The sequence below is a fragment of the Macrotis lagotis genome, chromosome X (genome assembly GCF_037893015.1).
Source record: "Macrotis lagotis isolate mMagLag1 chromosome X, bilby.v1.9.chrom.fasta, whole genome shotgun sequence".
In the NCBI taxonomy this organism is placed as follows: Eukaryota; Metazoa; Chordata; class Mammalia; order Peramelemorphia; family Peramelidae; genus Macrotis; species Macrotis lagotis.
This window is the reverse complement of record NC_133666.1, coordinates 418,223,413-418,241,573: the sequence shown is the minus strand read 5'-3', so window position 1 is coordinate 418,241,573 and position 18,161 is coordinate 418,223,413. Positions and strand designations below refer to the sequence as shown.

The 18,161-nt window shown below is 33.2% G+C and overlaps 1 protein-coding gene across 6 annotated transcripts in view; it reads left to right on the top strand.

Moving 5' to 3' along the window:
* CHD7 (chromodomain helicase DNA binding protein 7) overlaps positions 1-18,161 on the top strand; it is a 231,432-nt gene that overhangs the window by 118,188 nt on the left and 95,083 nt on the right. For all 6 annotated transcript variants that reach the window (XM_074204185.1, XM_074204183.1, XM_074204186.1 and 3 more), the window contains one exon: positions 7,713-8,146. In XM_074204185.1, the coding sequence (XP_074060286.1) occupies positions 7,713-8,146 (434 nt within the window). The remainder of the gene's footprint in view (positions 1-7,712; positions 8,147-18,161) is intronic.

The following is an 18,161-nucleotide window of genomic DNA, read 5'->3' as shown; positions in this document are numbered from 1 at the left end:
ACTCATGGTAAGACTTCACATTTATTCTTTTTCAAGTTTGTTCTTAACTTCTGTTCAGTTGTCTCACCTGTCAAGATCATAACATGTTAGGTGTCACTCCCAGCTTTTTTGTAATTTACAAATTTGATTTTACTCAATCTCTGCCTTTAAAAAAGGGATAGGCCAAGTATAGAGCCCTGGAGTACATAATAAGAGATTTCTGTCTAAGTTGACATCATACTATTAATGACTACTCTTCGGATCTGGTCATTCCTTCAGTTTAGAGTTCATTTGACTTATTTTTTAAGACCACAGTTGTTGTTTTTTTTTTAAGAGTAGCTTAGGAGGTTTAATTTAGGGTTTTATTGAGTGTCTGTTGTATCCAAGTTACTTTGCTAGGCAAAAAAAAAAAATTAAATAGACCTTGTCCTTAGGGTGTTATTGGGAAAAACACCATTTACACAGTTAACTGAATACAAATTATATACAAGGTTAATACAAAGTAATTTTGAAGAGGGTTTCCCCACTAACAACTGGAGAAAATCTGAAATGGCCTTATGTTAGTAGGTAGCACTCTAGCTAAACCTATGACATTCCAGCCCAGGGGTGTGGGTGTGGGGGTGGAGTGGAGCTGATTCCGAAGCACAGAGGCAGTAGATATAATATTGTGTATAGGGAACCTTTAGTTGGACAGTTTGATTCAAATATAGAATGCATGAGCAGAAACCATCTGAAATTATTCTGGAGAAATAGGTTAGGACTAGATTCTGATTTTTTTAAAAAATCAATTACTTTTATATCTTCTGCTTATATACCTCTATATCTTAAAATATTCCCTCCTAATCTCTCCTATTCAAAGATTCATTTCCCATAACAAATAAAAAGGAGAAAAATTTTAAAAAACCAGTTCTGCAAATCTAATCCACTTATTAACTGAATACAACAAACATACACAATATTATATATAATGTTCCATGACCATTGGGAGATTCCCCTTCTCCCCACTTCTCCAGTTAAAGTATTTTTATTATCTTTTCTTTGAGGCCAGTCTTTGTCATTTAAGTTTTATTGCTTTCAGCTTTTTTTTCTTTTCATCCTTTCTTGTGAAATGAAGTTTGCATTTTATCTTGGAGGAAATAAGAAGCTACCAAAGGTTCTTGAGCTGGACAAAGACATGATCCAAGTCAGTGCAATAGAATTTACCAGTTTGTCAACCTCAAGAGGATGGGTTGTGGAGTGCATAGACTGGAAGTAGTGAGACCAGTTAAAAGACTATTGCAGTAGTCTAGTTGAGAAGTGATGAAGATCTGTCTAGACATGAAGGAGGGTGAGGAGACCTGGAAATGGATTAGATATGGTGGTGAAAGATTATGGATAGTTGAAAATGATTCTGTGGTTGAGAATTGGAGTGACTGGAAGAATGGTGGATTTGTTTGTTTTTTTAACAGAAGTTAGGAAGAGAAGTCAATTTTGAAGGAACCTGAAGTGTGTGATCTACATAGCAGGTCACTATCTCCAACCCTGAAACTCTGTTGGCTTTAAGGATAATATTGTATGCTTTTACTTTGAAATGTAGATGAATCTTGCTTTTAGGCCTATATGGATCTACCCAGAGATGGGTGTGTTTGTATATATATGTGTTGCATATGTTTGATCTTTCTTTTTTCCCCATTCTTTTAGTAGCTCCTACCAAAGGAAAAAGGGACAGAAGTAGGAACAATAGATGAAAGTTGTAGAAATGAGATTAAGCTCAGATGAAGAAAAACTTTCTAACATGTATAGCAGGAGTCCTTGACCCGGGTTCTGTAACCTTTTTTTTTTTAAAGTTAATAACTGAATTTTTAATATAATTAGTTTTCTTTGCAATTCTCTGTATTTTATTTTATATTTTTAAGAATATTCTGAGAAGATGGTTTGACTAGACATGACACAAAAAAGATCAAAATCTTTTGAATTAGAGGTTTCTAAGTGAAATTGACTTACATGAAGTAGTGAATATTCTTTCATTGAAAATATTCATGCAGAAGTTAGATGACCATATAGAAGACTCAAGTTCAAGTAAATCTTAGCTGAGTGCTGGGTGAGGAAGATATTAATGCAAAAGTAAGTCCCTGTTCTCAAGTAACTTAGAGTCTGTGAGAGGATGCAAAATGATAACACAGAATATGTACAAAATAATTTAAAATGATGGGGACACAGTTGGGGAGGGTTTCAGGCCTAACCTTTAAAAGGAGATAGCACTTTAGCTGAGCATTAGAGGGGAGCTAGGGATTGCAGAAGGTGTAGTTGAGGACAGAAAACATTCCAGACTGGGGTTAGATAATTTGTGCAAAGTCATGGAGGCAAAGAATTGTAATGTTGTGTATAAGTGATGTCTTGAGTATGTTAGAATCTCGAATTAATGGACTCTTACTTCCTTTGCTTCCTTCTACTGTATGGAAAATTAAAAAAAAAACACCTTAGAAAGAGCTTTGCATTCTAAAGTCACATTTGTTTACATCAGGGGTAGGCAAAGTCTGTTCTAAAGTTATCGAGGCAGGAATGGGAAAAACCCGCTTTAAAATAACCTGGTAAATAGGCAGTCCTAAGGGAAGTTGTTGACCATCTCGAGGGCCTAATAAAGATCAATAAGAATACGATTTGGGGGTGGCTAGGTGTCGTAGTGGATAGAGCACTGGCCTTGGAGTCAGGAGTACCTGGGTTCAAATCCAGTCTCAGACACTTAATAATTACCTAGTCGTGTGGCCTTGGGCAAGCCACTTAACCCCATTTGCCTTGCAAAAACCTAAAAAAAAAAAAAAGAATAAGATTTGGAAACAAATTTAGGTTGCTTTATCCTTAGAAGTTCTGAGGGAAAAAAAACCTATCCCTATCCCCCAATAGCTCACTTGTAACTCCCTCTCAACTATACACCATCATCCCCCCAATTATTCTCCCTATCTACTAATTAACCCATGATTCTATCAGTGTCCTTTCAGCTTTCAGACACAGGTGGAATCCCCCTGCTAATGAGTGAAAATTTATTTCCTAATACCCAGCTCTGAACACAATATACTATAGAAACATTTTTTTTATAGTATTATGATCAGGTTCTGTAGTACTATGAGGAAAATATTATATCTTCTGGATGCATTATATATTGAACCAGATTTGGTGGACTGACCCCGGGTCTTAACTATCATGTATAACATTGTTGTTTTACATAAAGCTCTATTTGAGATATTTTGTGACACAGCCCATTTGTATTTTGTGAATAATCTACTTTTCCTATTCCATCTTTTTGAAAATCATGTTCTGACTACATTTATGCTTATGGCTTATGTACTTGTATTATGTAGTAAAATAAAAAGTGGTTTAAAGATTTTGTTTCTAGATGGGAGTGTATATTCAACAGAATTGCATTAATTTGCAAAAATTGGGAACATATGAGCCATTAGAAACTGATAATTTGACATTACCTGTCATGTAACAGATTGAGGTTCCAGAGATATAATTAGGTTAAAACATGATTAAAGGAGACTTCTGTTTAACCAAGTCTGAAAGTACTGTTGAAATATGGGAGAACAGCACACCTGACTTAAATTCTTAAAAATTAATGTCTTCAACTGCAAATATTGATGCTTTTAGATAGATTGATAGAAATTTAGTGTTGCAAAAAAGGATTTTAGGGATCATCTAGTGACTTATTTTCCAGAAAAGGGGACTTAGGCTTTAGAGGGTTTGTGAATTGCCTAAGATATCATACTTAGTGTTAGAATGGTCATACATATATAGCCTATATTAGATTTCTTTCTGTCAGAGGGAGGATGAAGAGAAGGGAGAGAGAGAGAAAAAAAAAACGTAAAACTCAAAAACTAGCAAAAGGATGATTGTTGAAAACTACTGTTGCATGGAGTTGGAAAAATAAATAAAATGTCAAAAAATACTTTGTGCTAGGATTGTAACTTCCATCAGATAAAAAGTTATCTGAGTAATTAATGTATTTTTCTCTTAACTATGATGAACTGAAGAGCTGAATATTGTCTCAGTATGCTTCTCTCACAGGGATGTGATTCTTATCTGTTATCAGGACTTGAATTGTGGATTATTTTAGTTCAGACTCTTTTAAAGCAGTAGAAAAAATTGCCTTCCTTTTCTGTGCTTATTTCAGACATTCATTCTTAATAGATTAATTCAAATTCTTGTTTCTTTACATAACAGACCTTGTTTGCTTATTCCAGGAGCATGGAATTTTGATTGTAAACATTTTGCATTTCATGGTTATTTGCCTCTTCAAATTTTTTTTTAATCCATTGACTTGTTTTTATTTTCAATTTGAATATTGGATATAATGTTTGTGATCCTAAAAATTTAGACACTTTAATTTTCAAACTCTTTAGAATATGTTGAAATGGTAGAATTAGTTTTTAAAGTATTGATATAAGTTCCTATGAAGCTTCTTTTTAAATACTCTGTGCTAAACATCATGAATGTTTCTTTTAATAAGTGAGAGATTTTAGGAGTGTCTTGTGTGATAATATCAAATGTTAATGGCATTGATTAACTGTCAAGTAGTGGGAAATGATGAGAAAATGTCTACTGTAAAATTAAATAGCATTGAGGAAGGCTTTACCATGCCTTTGGTCAGGGAGGTGCTTAGTCCTTGTAAGCTGTTGTAGGGGTATTAATGTGAGCTCCAGGTTTTTTTCTTTTTTTCACATGATTAAAGCAGGCCATCTGTTCTTTGTTAAATGTTTACAAAAACAGCTTTTCTCTAAAAGATTTAAGGAGATGTAGGTTTAGTAAACACTGTAATATTTCTAAGCACCTTTTTCACCTTATTTCAAATAGTACCAAAACATAATTCTGTTGCATCTCAAATAGGATTAATATATATTTTGTATTTAATCTTTATTTTGTGAAAGATTAAATTGGGTACAAGAAGTTATATTATAGCCTCATATGTTTATTTGAAAGCAAATAAAATGCCTTGCATATTAAAATAAATAGATAATTAAAAATTTTTTTGTGAAATCCATAAGTATGCTCCCCATTTCTTATTGTAAATGGAAACCCACATATCTCATTTAAGAACTAAGATTTTGTAACCTGAGAGATACAAATACCTCCAAATAAGTCTATTTTAGATTTTCATTAGTATATATTACTAGGTTTCCTTGTCTCTCCAGGAATGTAACTTTTTTTCATTTTCATTAAAAGAGGCATACACATTAGCTTTAGTATATCATATTTTTTTTTTTTGCAAAAAGTCATGAATTATTCCTTTGTGCTTTGATATTAGGAAGAAATCACATAGCAGAGGTAGCTTAAAAAACACTCTTGTACCAACATAAAGTAGGGGAAGGTGCCCTAGATTGGAGTCAAACCTTAACATTTCTATTTGCCTGTGTCACCCAGTGTAAATTATCCAGCTTCTGTGAGCCTCAGTTTCTTCATAAGTAAAATGAAGATGAATTGAATAATCTTTAAGGACCCTTCCTGTTGTAGGACTTCATGCTAATTCAGACTCATTGTTGTACTCTGCTCCCCCCACCCCCAACATCCCTTTACTTTTATGAATTCTTGTCCATTTCAGGGATAACTGTGGAAGTTTATCTTAACACTATTAATAGCATAAATAAGAATGTTCAATCTGCTTAAGGGAGAGCACTATTTTAAAACACTTTATTAACAGGCACCAGGAGATGTATTAATAACAAAATAGCCTTATCTATTCATTAGAAGAGGGCTTAGCAAAATATTTATTGGCAGGTATGACTAGTACACAGGTAAGTGAGCCCATGTTAATTTGAAGAGAGTATGAGCCTGAATAATTGAGGAAATCAAAGAATCCCTCATAAAGTAGATGGTACCTGACCTGATTCCTGAAATAACACAAGAATTCATAGAGTCTGGGATAAATAGAATGGATAAGGAAGGAAGAAATCTAATTTGTGTGGAAGAGAATAAACCTAAAATATGGGCAGAAATCAGAATTTGGAGACTCTTAAATAGCAGACTGAGAAATTTTTATTTTTTTTTCTTTAGAAATAATAATTGTAGCCATTGAAGGATTTTGATTTGCAGATTGGCCTCAGATCTCTGCTTTTAGAAATTGATTTTGGAAATTATGAAGAATAGATTGGAGAAGAAGAAGAAAATGGCAGATTTAACAGTTAAAGGAGAGAGATGCATAAAGGATAGTCCTAGTATTATAAATGAGAAATAGGAAATTGATAGTGCCCTTTTCAGAAATAGAGATCTTTAGAGGATGGATGAGTTTGAGGAGAATTTTGAGGAGGTATATGTTGGTCCTGTTACTCAACTAAGTAACTCCAAAATAGAAATCAGCTCACATAGTATGTGTCAAATTTCATATCTTTCCATTCTCTGTCAATTTTGGGGTTTTCATTTCTTTCTTGTTTCCCATTATTCAGTTCATTATTTTTCATCTACTACTAAAACCTGAACAAAGAAGATTTATGAATTGAAAACCTTAATCTTAGAATTTGGGAGATCTGAAGGAACAGGTTTTGGAATATTTTACAGGTTTGGAAACAGAAGTCAAGAGGTTTTTATGACTCTGGTAGTTTTTGTGGCAATTGGAAACTGATTTCCCTTAGTCCTACCCAGGTTATTCTTCTTTCTACTATGTCAATTGTATTTGCAATAGTGGAATCTTAAGCAAAAGCAAGCTTATTTTAAGGCACCATCTTTTGAAGGTTTAATTTTAGTGATTCTCTGTTTTCAAATTTTTCCTGCCTAATTAAAATCACTAACCCTTCTGGAAATAAGCCAGTAAACTTGCTATCTACCAACAGTTTTCCTTTATTTTTAAGTGTACAGGGAAAGTGTTGAAGTTGCAATTTGGAGGAGCTCAATTCATATATATATCACTGAACCTAATCTGTAAAGTGAGAGGGCTGGACTAGATGATTTTTCTAGCTATAAATCCAGAAAAAGACAAAATGATTTCTATATTCATAGGAATTCGCTGTTGGAATTGGTTTTATAAGTTAAGTGGTGAGAAGAAAGAATTTAATGTGACTTAAAAAAACCACCAAATAAATCAATATTTGAAGTTTGACCCAATGTTGTTAAATGTATATTATTTCAGTGATGATTAAGAGCTGTCAGAAAAAATGATCTGTACTTTGTGATCACAAAAGTGATCAGAATGTTGCATTATTGTAGTACAAACTCTTGAATAATGTGGTGTAGTGGTAAGTAAATGAACAATCCTTACTTTGAGCTTACTGACTTTATAAAATCAGTAAGTCCTATTATGAATTTATTATTTTTGGTCAAACTCAAGGGTAAGCAAAAATTTCTTCATTTCTTATGAAACCCTTTATAAATAAGTATTGTTAAATTGTTAAATATAAAATAACACCTTTATTTTTTGACATCTGTTTTTAATGATTACAGAATAATATTGTTTTTAGGAATATAGAATTATCAATTTTCCTTCTCTTTCTCATAATGATTACTTAATTTTACTATATGATTATTAATTTTCCCTCTTTTCTCAATTAAACACAATGCCCCTATATTATAATCATAGAAGACAGAATGTTTAAATGACACAAATATTAAATCTAAAATTATTTTTGATGTGGCATTAATATAATACAAGCTAGCTTGAATATATATTTGATTCAGAAGCATTACCCATTTGTTTTAATTCCTTCTACTCTTTATCACCTTTCAAGGTTATCATAATCTAATATATTTGCCTATTTGTTTTTTTTTAGCATTCTCCATCGGAACCTTTTCTGGAGAAACCAGTGCCGGAGATGACTCAGGTTAGCGGACCGAAGACCCAATTAGTGAAGAGTGATGATTACCTGCCATCTGTGGAGCAACAGCCACAACAAAAGAAAAAGAAAAAGAAAAACAATCATATTGTTGCAGATGATCCCAGTAAAAGTTTTGGTCAAGATGACTTCCCTGGTGGTAATGACAACCAGGAACTAGCCAGGAACTCGGTAGTAGATGGGTCTCAGGAAGAGAAAAAGAAAAAGAAAAAACCTAAGGCAAAAAGAGATCCGAAGGAGTCTAAGGAACCCAAGGAAAAAAAGGAGCCTAAGGAACCCAAGACCCCGAAAACCCCTAAGATCCCCAAAGAGCCAAAGGAAAAGAAAGCAAAAAATACCACACCAAAACCCAAGTCTAACAAAAAGACAAGGTAAGTTGGGGGGGAAAAAGATCACTGTGGATCAGTGGTACATTTCTGGAATAAACAATCAGAGTATGTTAAGTAAAAGAACAATATATTTTGGTCCCTTTTTATTCATCTCATTTCTTAAAATGAGAATACTTATGTGAATGATGATAGTGTAATACTACCTACTTTACAGACTTGTGGGGAAGAAAGCACTTCCCAAATCTTAAATGCGAGTTATTCTTGGTTTTATTGTCAATAATAATAATTTGTGGTACCTTAGTCTTTTGTTGCTAATGTGTATTTTTATGTGCCCCATGAAGTGGAAATGTTGATTTGAACTATTTTAAAGACTAGAAACTCCTGAGATTTTATTTAGTTCCTGAATAGTTGAAGCAGGGAATAAGTATACTATTAAAAAAAATGCAGTCAGGTTAGTCGCATTTTTTTTTTCAGACGGAGACCAGAAATCTTTTTTTTCAGTAATCTTGCAAGTTTGTAGTGGGAAGGAGGAGAATTGAAGAAGAAAGGTCACTACATTTCACTAAGCCTTTCAGCCCTGTTTCCTAGTAGTTGGAATAGGAGAATTAATTATCTCCACTTGGCAGGGTAAGCCTTTCAGGGGCAAAGTTGAAATCCTAGTAGGCGATGTGGGAGAAATCAAATAGCAGTTATCTATACTGTATGTGCTCAAGAATAGCATATATGGAAGGTTCTAAAGACCACCGTCACAGGTCCTGCCTTAAATTTTTTGGGTATAAACATTTACTCAATAAGGAAAACTGAGAGGAAAAGACATTGAAGACTAATTTTTTCATTTGTACTGAACATTTCTTACAACTGTTCTGAACTGGTTCCAAACATCTGAATCTATTTTTCAGGATGTGGCTAATGTTAGAAAATATAACTTCCAGATGGAAATATGACCAGTTTTGTTAATCTGGATCCCTTTGCATACTCCATTTTAAAAAAGTTGATATTAACAAATCAACTTTGCATTTCTGGATTGTCTGTGAGTTTAGGTACAGATAGACAAATAGTTGTTTGCATTCTCTCTGCCCCTTTCCCCCTACCCCAAAAGCTTTCATTTCTATATTGTCTGTGAGTTTAGGTATAGATAGATAAATAGACAAAATTAGTCCTATGACTTAACAATTCTTGGTAAATGGGGTAAATTGACTACTCATAAAGCTTGACCAAATAATTGTGTGAAATCTCTGAAATGTTTCTCAGTTAAATAGCAAGTCTCAAGTGTACAACTATGAAAAGGGTTTTGACACTTTGAATGCATGTCATCAGGAAAGGTAGCCCCCTCCACTGTTACAGTATGAAATAAATTTAAATTGAAACAATTTTTTAAAAAATTGTTCATGGAAAACTGTTCCATTTTGCCAAAATTTGTGAATCGCATTTATAGATGTTCATTCAGATAGGCAATGTTTGCATTTAGCAATGGGTTCATTGCATTGGTTTTCTTTGTAACCATAATACAGACTCTTAATTTGTACCTTTGGAATTTTGTTCTAAAATTTGTTATAAAATATTTCTGATTTGTGGCACAGTTTTATTGGTACCCATTTGCAAAAGTCTCTTTTTTTCCAAGAGGCCAAATCTAAGAATTTGTTTCTATATCTGACATTAAAATTTTTAAGAGTGTGTTTTAGACATATATCATTTGAGAAGTAGCATTGCATAGTAAAGAAAGAACTGGCTTCAGAGCCAGAAAGATCTAGACTCAGAATTCTCTTCTGCCATATAATTACTGTGTGGCCTATGCAAATTCATTTAATTTCTCAGTGCGCTAGACCAGTGTTGTCACATTAAAATAGAAATGAATCCTTGCTGATTGGATAGTGACTTAGGAAATCACAAATTAGCATTATCTGTCTTGTATTGTACTATTATTTATTTTATTAGATATTTCCCAATTTCTGTTTGTAGAGTAAAAGTTTAACCCCTGCTGCAGGAAACTTTCTAAGACTAGGTTTCAGGGAAGATTGTAGCCTTGTTTTCTTTTTTTCATATATGCTTGCCTGAGTGGGTTTTGGTGGCTTTATGCTTTTAGAAATTCCTGCTGATTTAACAGGGGAAATATGTTGGTAGAGAATAGTTTCTGGGAGACTTCTTGTCTTTAGCAGTGCTGTAGACGGGAAGATCCATCCAGTAGCATAGCAATTGAATGAATTTAAGTGAATTAACAAACTAAATCATTCATCTGTTGAATGGTGTTTTTACTGGTCAGATGAATTGACTCTGTTGCATCATGGTCTTGCTACTGTGTTATTATATCTAGGAAGGAAATAACATCCCCAAAGTAGGGATAACTAGAATGTGTACAACTCAATGTGAATTCTGAATAGCATAGCAGAATAATTATGTAAATTGAATATGTGGTGATGAAGGTAATAGGGGGTTTGGGTTGTGTTAGTACTCATGTTGAATTGTCATCATAGTTTGCTTTTAAGCTTTGAATTAGATCAGTGGCAATTTTGTTTTTCAATATGCTATGTGATACCAGCTATTTTCATTTGTGAATAAGTTAACTTAATGAATTTGTTTATACAGAAAATAATTTTCCAGCAGATGCCTAGAATAAAGGGACTATAAAGACTTGAAATGATAAATGCCTTATGCATATTTAAATATATTCTCTTAAGAAATTTTTTTATTTCACAGTTATTTTTTGTATTTCCTAAATTAATGATCTTCTAATGGTTGAACATAAGATTGATAGTGGGTTTATAGTAATGGTGATATCTATACACATTCATCTGATCTCATCATCAAAGGAATGGCTATGATGTGACTATATTGAGTCCTGATTATATATAGTTTATGTGGAGAAATATCTATGTAGAGTTAGGAAGGTGTATCTCTTCCCAATAATTATATATGTGATCATGTTCTCATCAGTTACATTTTGAATTTTTTCATTTTGAGCTAATCTGTCCGGCTTCTGTAAAAGAAAAGACTACAGACAGCCAGATCTTTGAATGTTGTTTTTGAAATTTTTTTTATGATGAGAATGTGAAAAGTTTTCACATTTGATTGGAATCATTACCTTAAGATCTCATATTGTCATCAGTTTGGATACACCCTCCACTGACAGATGACAGCCTCTCTATGTTTTAATAGTTGGTCTTGGAGAAATGCCTTGGCAAAAAAAAAATCTTCAACTTATAGTATACTTTGTGACAAGCCTCTGAACTTAGCTAGGATGATCATTAGTGAGCAAATATTATAGTTGCTCATTCAGCTTCATACTCAAAGCTCTTTCCAACCTGCTAGAACTTGTTAGAATCTTTCCTATGTTAATGTGGTCTTTGAGAAGTCAGAATCACCACCACGCAGTTATCAGGGATTTTTGATGGAATTTGATGGATTGTGATGGAATTACATTTTTAAACTGTGCATCAGAAAAGGTTTCATCATGAGGGTTGAACTGAGTTTTGAAGGAATTGAATTTCTAAGAGACGGAACTAAGGAAGGTAGTGAATTCCAAGCCAAGGGTTGGTTGTGATGGTGGTGGTGGTGTAAATGACTGCTTATGTTTATGGTACAGATACTGGAAATAGAGTGCCATGCGAGGAACAGCAATATGGTTTGTTTGGCTGAATCAAAGAGTGAATGGAAGGGAAAATATGCTGAAAGGGTAAATTTGAATGAGACTGTGAAGGGATTTAAATGCCAAGCAGAATAATTCACATTTGATCTTAGAATTAATCAGGAGTCACTGAAATTTGTCGAGAAAGGGAGTAACAACATGTCACTTTTGACAGATGTATGGAAGATAAATTGGAGAGGGAGAGACCTAGTAAATTTAGGAAGAGGTTATTTCAGTAGCCTAAGAAATAAGTTATTAGGGACAGGTGGGTGTACAGTGGATTGAGAACTGGCCCTGGAGTCAGGAGGATCTAAGTTCAAATTTGACCCCAGACACTTAATAATTACTTAGCTGGGTGACCTTGGGCAAGTCACGTAACCCCATTGCCTTGCCAAAAGAAAATAGATTTAAAAAAAGAAATGTTATGAGTATATGAGCTAGGGTGATGACTTTTTGAATAGAGAAAAGAGGATGGATTCAAGAAACATGAAAAAGATTGGGCAATTAATTTAATACAATGATAAAGAAGAGTGAGGGATGAACCCCAAGATTGCAGACCTGTGTAATAAGAACTGATGATATGTTCTTTATTTTCAGTTCACAAACTGTTAAATAAATGTGTATATTCCTTTAAAATTATAAGAAAATATTCATTGAAAGTATTTTCTTAAACTCTTGAAAGAAGTTGTACTTTATATAGCTAGATATAATATTTAATACATTTTTATATATGGGTTTTCTAATGGGTAGAAAATGGGAAACTGATAAAAGATTTTGACTTGTCTACTGAAACTTTGGATAATGTTTTCATCAACTATTTCCCCCTCCTCCCCTGCCTCCAACCTGGTCTTTCCCACCAAAAAAAAAAAAACCACAAAAACAAATTCAAAGTATCATTTTATGATTAAGATGAGAAAGATTATTAAAAAAGTAACTATATGATTCTGAAAATAAAAACCCTGTAAATAACATTTTGCCCAATTTGTGCTACTCATCACTAATAAATATAATACTTAATTTTTATATTGTCCTTCCCTTAGTGCCTTATCTTGATGTGGAAGTAATTCTGAACTCAAAAAGGCTATATGTAGAATATGAGTTCTTATAAGTTTCACCAAGTTAGAAAAGTGTTGACTAAATAGTCAGAAGTGGTCCAAGGACCAAGCCTAATATATTCAGAGAGAGTCTTATTCCATTATCAGGTTGGCTAAAGAACAATAATTTACATTTTTAAAAACTTACAAAAACTTTTGAAAGTCATTCCTAAAGTCATAGGGCAATTGTGATCTATGTTGGTGAAGGTATTACTTTAATTGACAAACCTATGGATCTTTGAAAAATTAAAGGATTTACCCAGCATTTTTCTAATAAGAATGTCTTGAGTTCTCTATAAATATTTGCTAATTTGTCATCAATCCATATATTCACTTGATTGTATTTTATTTTGCCAGAAAGCTCGAGATGATCTGTTATGATAGTGTGAGCTACTGTATTTTGATGTCACTTAATAGAGATGTGATATCAAACCATTAAATCTGTAAATTTATTTGTAAGCTTTACAAATAGATAAAGAAATTGTGCTTTCTAAGTCTCTCTTAACTGTAAGCTAAATAAGCCATAAATTAATTAAACTAGTTTTTAAAAAAAACTACTCACATACTAGGAATTGTTATTTTCCTAGGGCACCAGGCAATTTGCCAGACTATATTGTATAATTAAGTGTTCTAGGTGGTGCATTGATCAAGGATTGTGTTCTGTACAGAAATGTGGTTGAAAAAGAAAGCTTCAGATTTAAGCAACCAGGAGTGGAAGTAATAGGGAAGAGGTTGTTTTTTTATTGAGCTTATGTTGCCAAAATATGTTGTCATTAACTCCAAACTAAAAATTGAGTTTGGGAGTAGATTGCCTTTTCCTGGTGACTTGGAGGAATTCTCTATAGGAGGGAACTCCTAACCATGTCCTCATAGAAGCTCTCCATCCCAACTTGGCTTTTCCAATAGGATAACCATTGAGATGCTTGAGGTAAATATTTCTGCTTCATGTGTATGAGTGTGTATATACATATATATGTTTGTACATATATATGCAATATATAAAATATATATGCATGCATGCACATATATTCATGTATACACATATGAATATACTTTGCACTTCTTTTTTAATTTTACCCCTTTCCTACCTGGTGCATTTAAAATTAGCTAAGCAAAGAAGAGCAGAAGGCAAGTTGTTTTTGTTGTTGTCATAGTCTAAATCATAATATCTTCCATATCATGTGGTTCAGTTGTCAGAGAAGCAAAAAAGAACAACAACTGTGAAATTTAAAAGTAAATCTTACTGCCTCCCATTCTGCCAGCCTCAATTGATCAGATGATAGTGGGCCTATTTTAGTATTCATGGTCAAATTTCAAAGTTCTGGCCTATGGTCACTTCAGGTACAAATGGATCTTACTTTCAAATTCCATTGCCACCTATCAAATAAGACTTGAGAGGTGAGTCTGACAGTAACCTTGCAATGAAATGGAAAAAGAATGGCTCTGGAAGAGATATTATCTTTGAAGGTTTATCCAAATGGGATTGTAGGACAGGGCATATGAATCGCTATAATGGGTTGGAACATAGGATTAGATTTGGTTAGAAAGGAGCAAAAGGAAGCATAATGGTAATAGATTTTTATATAGCTATAAAGAGATATAAATGAAGGTATTTTGAAAGTGAAAGATCTGCATAGATGCAAAGGTGTTTCTGTTTTTAGCATTTACTGTATAAAGCTTTTTATTTTTTGAAAGGTATTGTAAATGAACTCTGTTAATATACAAGCTTGTCAGCCATTATATTAGTCATCCTTATGTCAAAGCTCATATAGTTTGGATCCCTTCCCTTCCCTAACACTATCAATGTGCACTAACAAAGCACGCACCCTTGTCAGAGAAAAAAGGAAGGGAGAAAGGGAGAGTGGACTTTCCATCAGAACACTGTTTCTGTGTGTGGTCCTGTCTTCTGTGGGAACTAATCTAATTTCATGGGAGTTCAGCCCCTCCTGTTGAAGTAGGTGGTGGTCTTTTCTCTTCTTTAGGTTGAGCCATATGCTCAGTACTCTATACCCTCTGCTTTAGCACCCAGCCAAAGTTTGTAGTCTGGTTTGACTAATTTGTTGTTTTACCTAGTACAGGAGAAATAGTTAATTTCTGAGGTCAGTATTCGGCTTTACTGGAATTTAGGTTGCAGGGTTTGGATTGCCATTTAGCCTTGGCTGTTTCATTGGATGGGTCAAGACCTGCAGTATGTATAAATGGCAATAGGTTAAGTTAGTATTGTTTTGGTTCTGTACCCAGCAGGAATGTGAATATTATTAGTCAAATAGTTGTCTCACAATTTAGCACTTGTTTGTTGAAGTGTACTATAAATAAAACAGTATTACTTAAATGGTATTGCTAAAAGGTGCAATTTGAATAATCTGTGATCCTTTTGTGTCTTATTATATAGTGTTTATCACTGCTATATGAACAAATATGCTGATATGTTAAATAAGAATCTAGTGTTGAATTGATTTGTTTGTATCATGTTTTATCAGATAATTTTACCTCCTCTTCTCATTATTTCTGTCAGCTCTTAATATGATCCTTTAAAGTTATTGAATTTAGATTGTCAATTTTAATTCTTGACCATGTCAAAGGACAATTTCTGGTGCAAAGAATTTAATATTGCTACTAGTGTCCTGTTATATTTTTCTTTCTGTGATTTGCCAACATTTCTTTTAAAGAACTGGCCAGCCTGACAGTGGTCCTTAGGATTACAGAACTACATGAAAGTTTTAACTCATATCTGTAGATAATAAAAACTAAAAAGTTAAAAAAAAAAGTGGATTTGTTTACTTGGACATTAAAACAAATTTCAGTGGGTTTGGGGAACTAGTTATATGTGTTGTTTCATTAAAAGAATATCAAAGTATCAGCTATTACTGATTCACTATATTCTAACACTCTGGACATCTCACCCTTTCTTCATACCCACAAACCATCCTTTCAATCTTGAGGCTAAGGTGAAGGCTGTCACAGCTCTCAACCTGAAAACTACAGGTAATCTCTTAACACTCTGCCTTGCCCAGCCCTAGCCTGAGACTACCTCCCTCTCTCCCTGGCAAATTTACTAATAGAAATATAGGTTCCTAAAATGCATCTGTTGATTGTGAAAGATTTAGGAACCAGAGTAAAAGCTTGAGTTCTCAGATGTTTCACGATACTTAGTTATGAGATAGATTGTTTCAATGTGTCCCTATAAAAGGGTATGAGAAATGGTGTAATAGTTGTTAAAATTATTTGCTCTTCTATGATGTTTTAAACACAAATTTCACAGTTATACTCAAGATATTTCAGTGGTCTACAAAATGAAATTGTGTAGGGTAGTGGGGATTCATGTTGCATATTAAAAATTATCTAAAATAATGTTAACAGACTAAGTGAAGAATATAATTTTGTTTGATTATATTTTTCCAATAAGCATAAATCATAATGAAGTCTCAAGAGGTATTGTAACAAGAATCAGAACCATAGAGTATAATATGGACATGAGTTGAGTAATAAAAATGGTTTTGAAAATAGAGTTTAGGTCACAAGGAAGAACAGGGATTTGGAAAGGATGATAATTAAAATATATATGCTTTGCTCACTTTCTGAGAATCTGAATTATAAAAATTTGAGGGTTGGCCTCTTGTTAGACACCTTAATATTAACCATTTTGATTATATTTTCTCTCCCATTCAATTTATTCATGAGCATTTAAAAATTGTATATGATGTGTACAAGATGCTTTCTCATATTTTCTTTTAATGTTCAGGTAAACAAATCCAGCTCAGTTCTTAACTTTATACATGAAGAAACAGCAGAACTGAAAATCTATATACTGTACTTTGAAAAGATTTTTTTCAGAAGTAAAAAGGGCTGAACACCTCCAGACCAGGGGATAAGAGGGGTGTGTGTGTGTGTGTGTGTATGTGTGTATGAGAGAGAGAGAGAGAGAGAGAGAGAGAGAGAGAGAGATAATTTTTGTTCTGGGAAAATGGGCATTACTCTATTTTAAAATTGCTAGGGCATTCTTTCTAAATCTAAATTAGATATATTATCATAGATCTCTATACTTTAATGTGGTGCTTTCGTACTATTCCATGGCAATTTTGAAAACACTGAAAGGAACTAGAGAAAAAAAAAAACTCTTTCTTGAGGTGGAAACACTTGTCCAACCAGGGTTGCAGGCTCTTACACAGGTATGTAGACGGGTATCAAAGAATTAATGATGATCACTGTTGAAGTTAGAAGCAGATATCAACCACTGTGTGTGTATAAGACCAGTATGGTTCAGCATGTTTTTTCTAGAGTATAGGCCACAACTTTGATGATCTCATTGCCAACATATTTGGAAAAATTCTGTATAGTCATGTGTATTTTAATCTTTGCATAAAATGGAATAGCCTAAATGTTTTGACCTTGAAACTATAAACATTGAACTTAAGCATTCCAGATTGGCACCTAAATGTGTAAATGTGTAAAATTTTGATGAAAAACTTCGGATTATTTCAGTCTTGAATGTGGATTTGGAAGCATGTACATTTTCTAGTATGTGGTTTTGTTTGGTTAGATATGCTTGTAAAGAATTTTCTTTCCAGTTGTAATCCTTAAATTTGAGGAGTTGGGTAGGACTAGTGGACTGAGTGGGATTGCTAGTGGTGACAAAAATCTATGAATGTTAAAGCTGTTAGAAATTTTATTGGTGTAATATTCCTTTAACTTATATATTGTATTAGTTTTTTAGAGCTTCCCTTAATTGTGTGGGCACTTTTGTTTTATAAAAACTTGCTCCTTTACTGAGTAAAGAAAAAGTCTTTTATAAAACATTTCCCTCAAACTTTATTACAAACTTGAACCAACAATTGCCAAACCTAAACTATGTGGGCTTGCTAATTATTATATGAGTATAAAATATTTTTTCCTCTACATTATTCTGCCCAGAATGTTTTTGGAATCTCACAATCCTGAAAACGAAGTACATTTTCTTGAAAGGTGTTTTTGTTGGTTAGAATCATATATTTAGAGTTGGAAAGACCTCGGTCGTGATTTAGTCCGATTCCTTCATTAAAAATAAGAAAACCAAGTCCCAGAGAAATAAGTTAACCTGCCTTGTGTCACATCAAGGACTGGGCTTCAAATCCTGGTTTGCTGACTGTAAGTGAGGCTCTGTATTGGTTTGGTTTGATAATTTCAAAGATGAAATTTCAGATTAAAAAGTCATTATTAATACATATTTCTTTGTTATGATTTTGGAAGTCATTAAGCAGTCTTTTATAGTTAAAGTTTCTTAATTTTTTGAAAACACACACTCTGTCTTAATGAAAATCCCTAGCATATGCAGGATGGTTATATTCTGCTTAATGTTATGAGA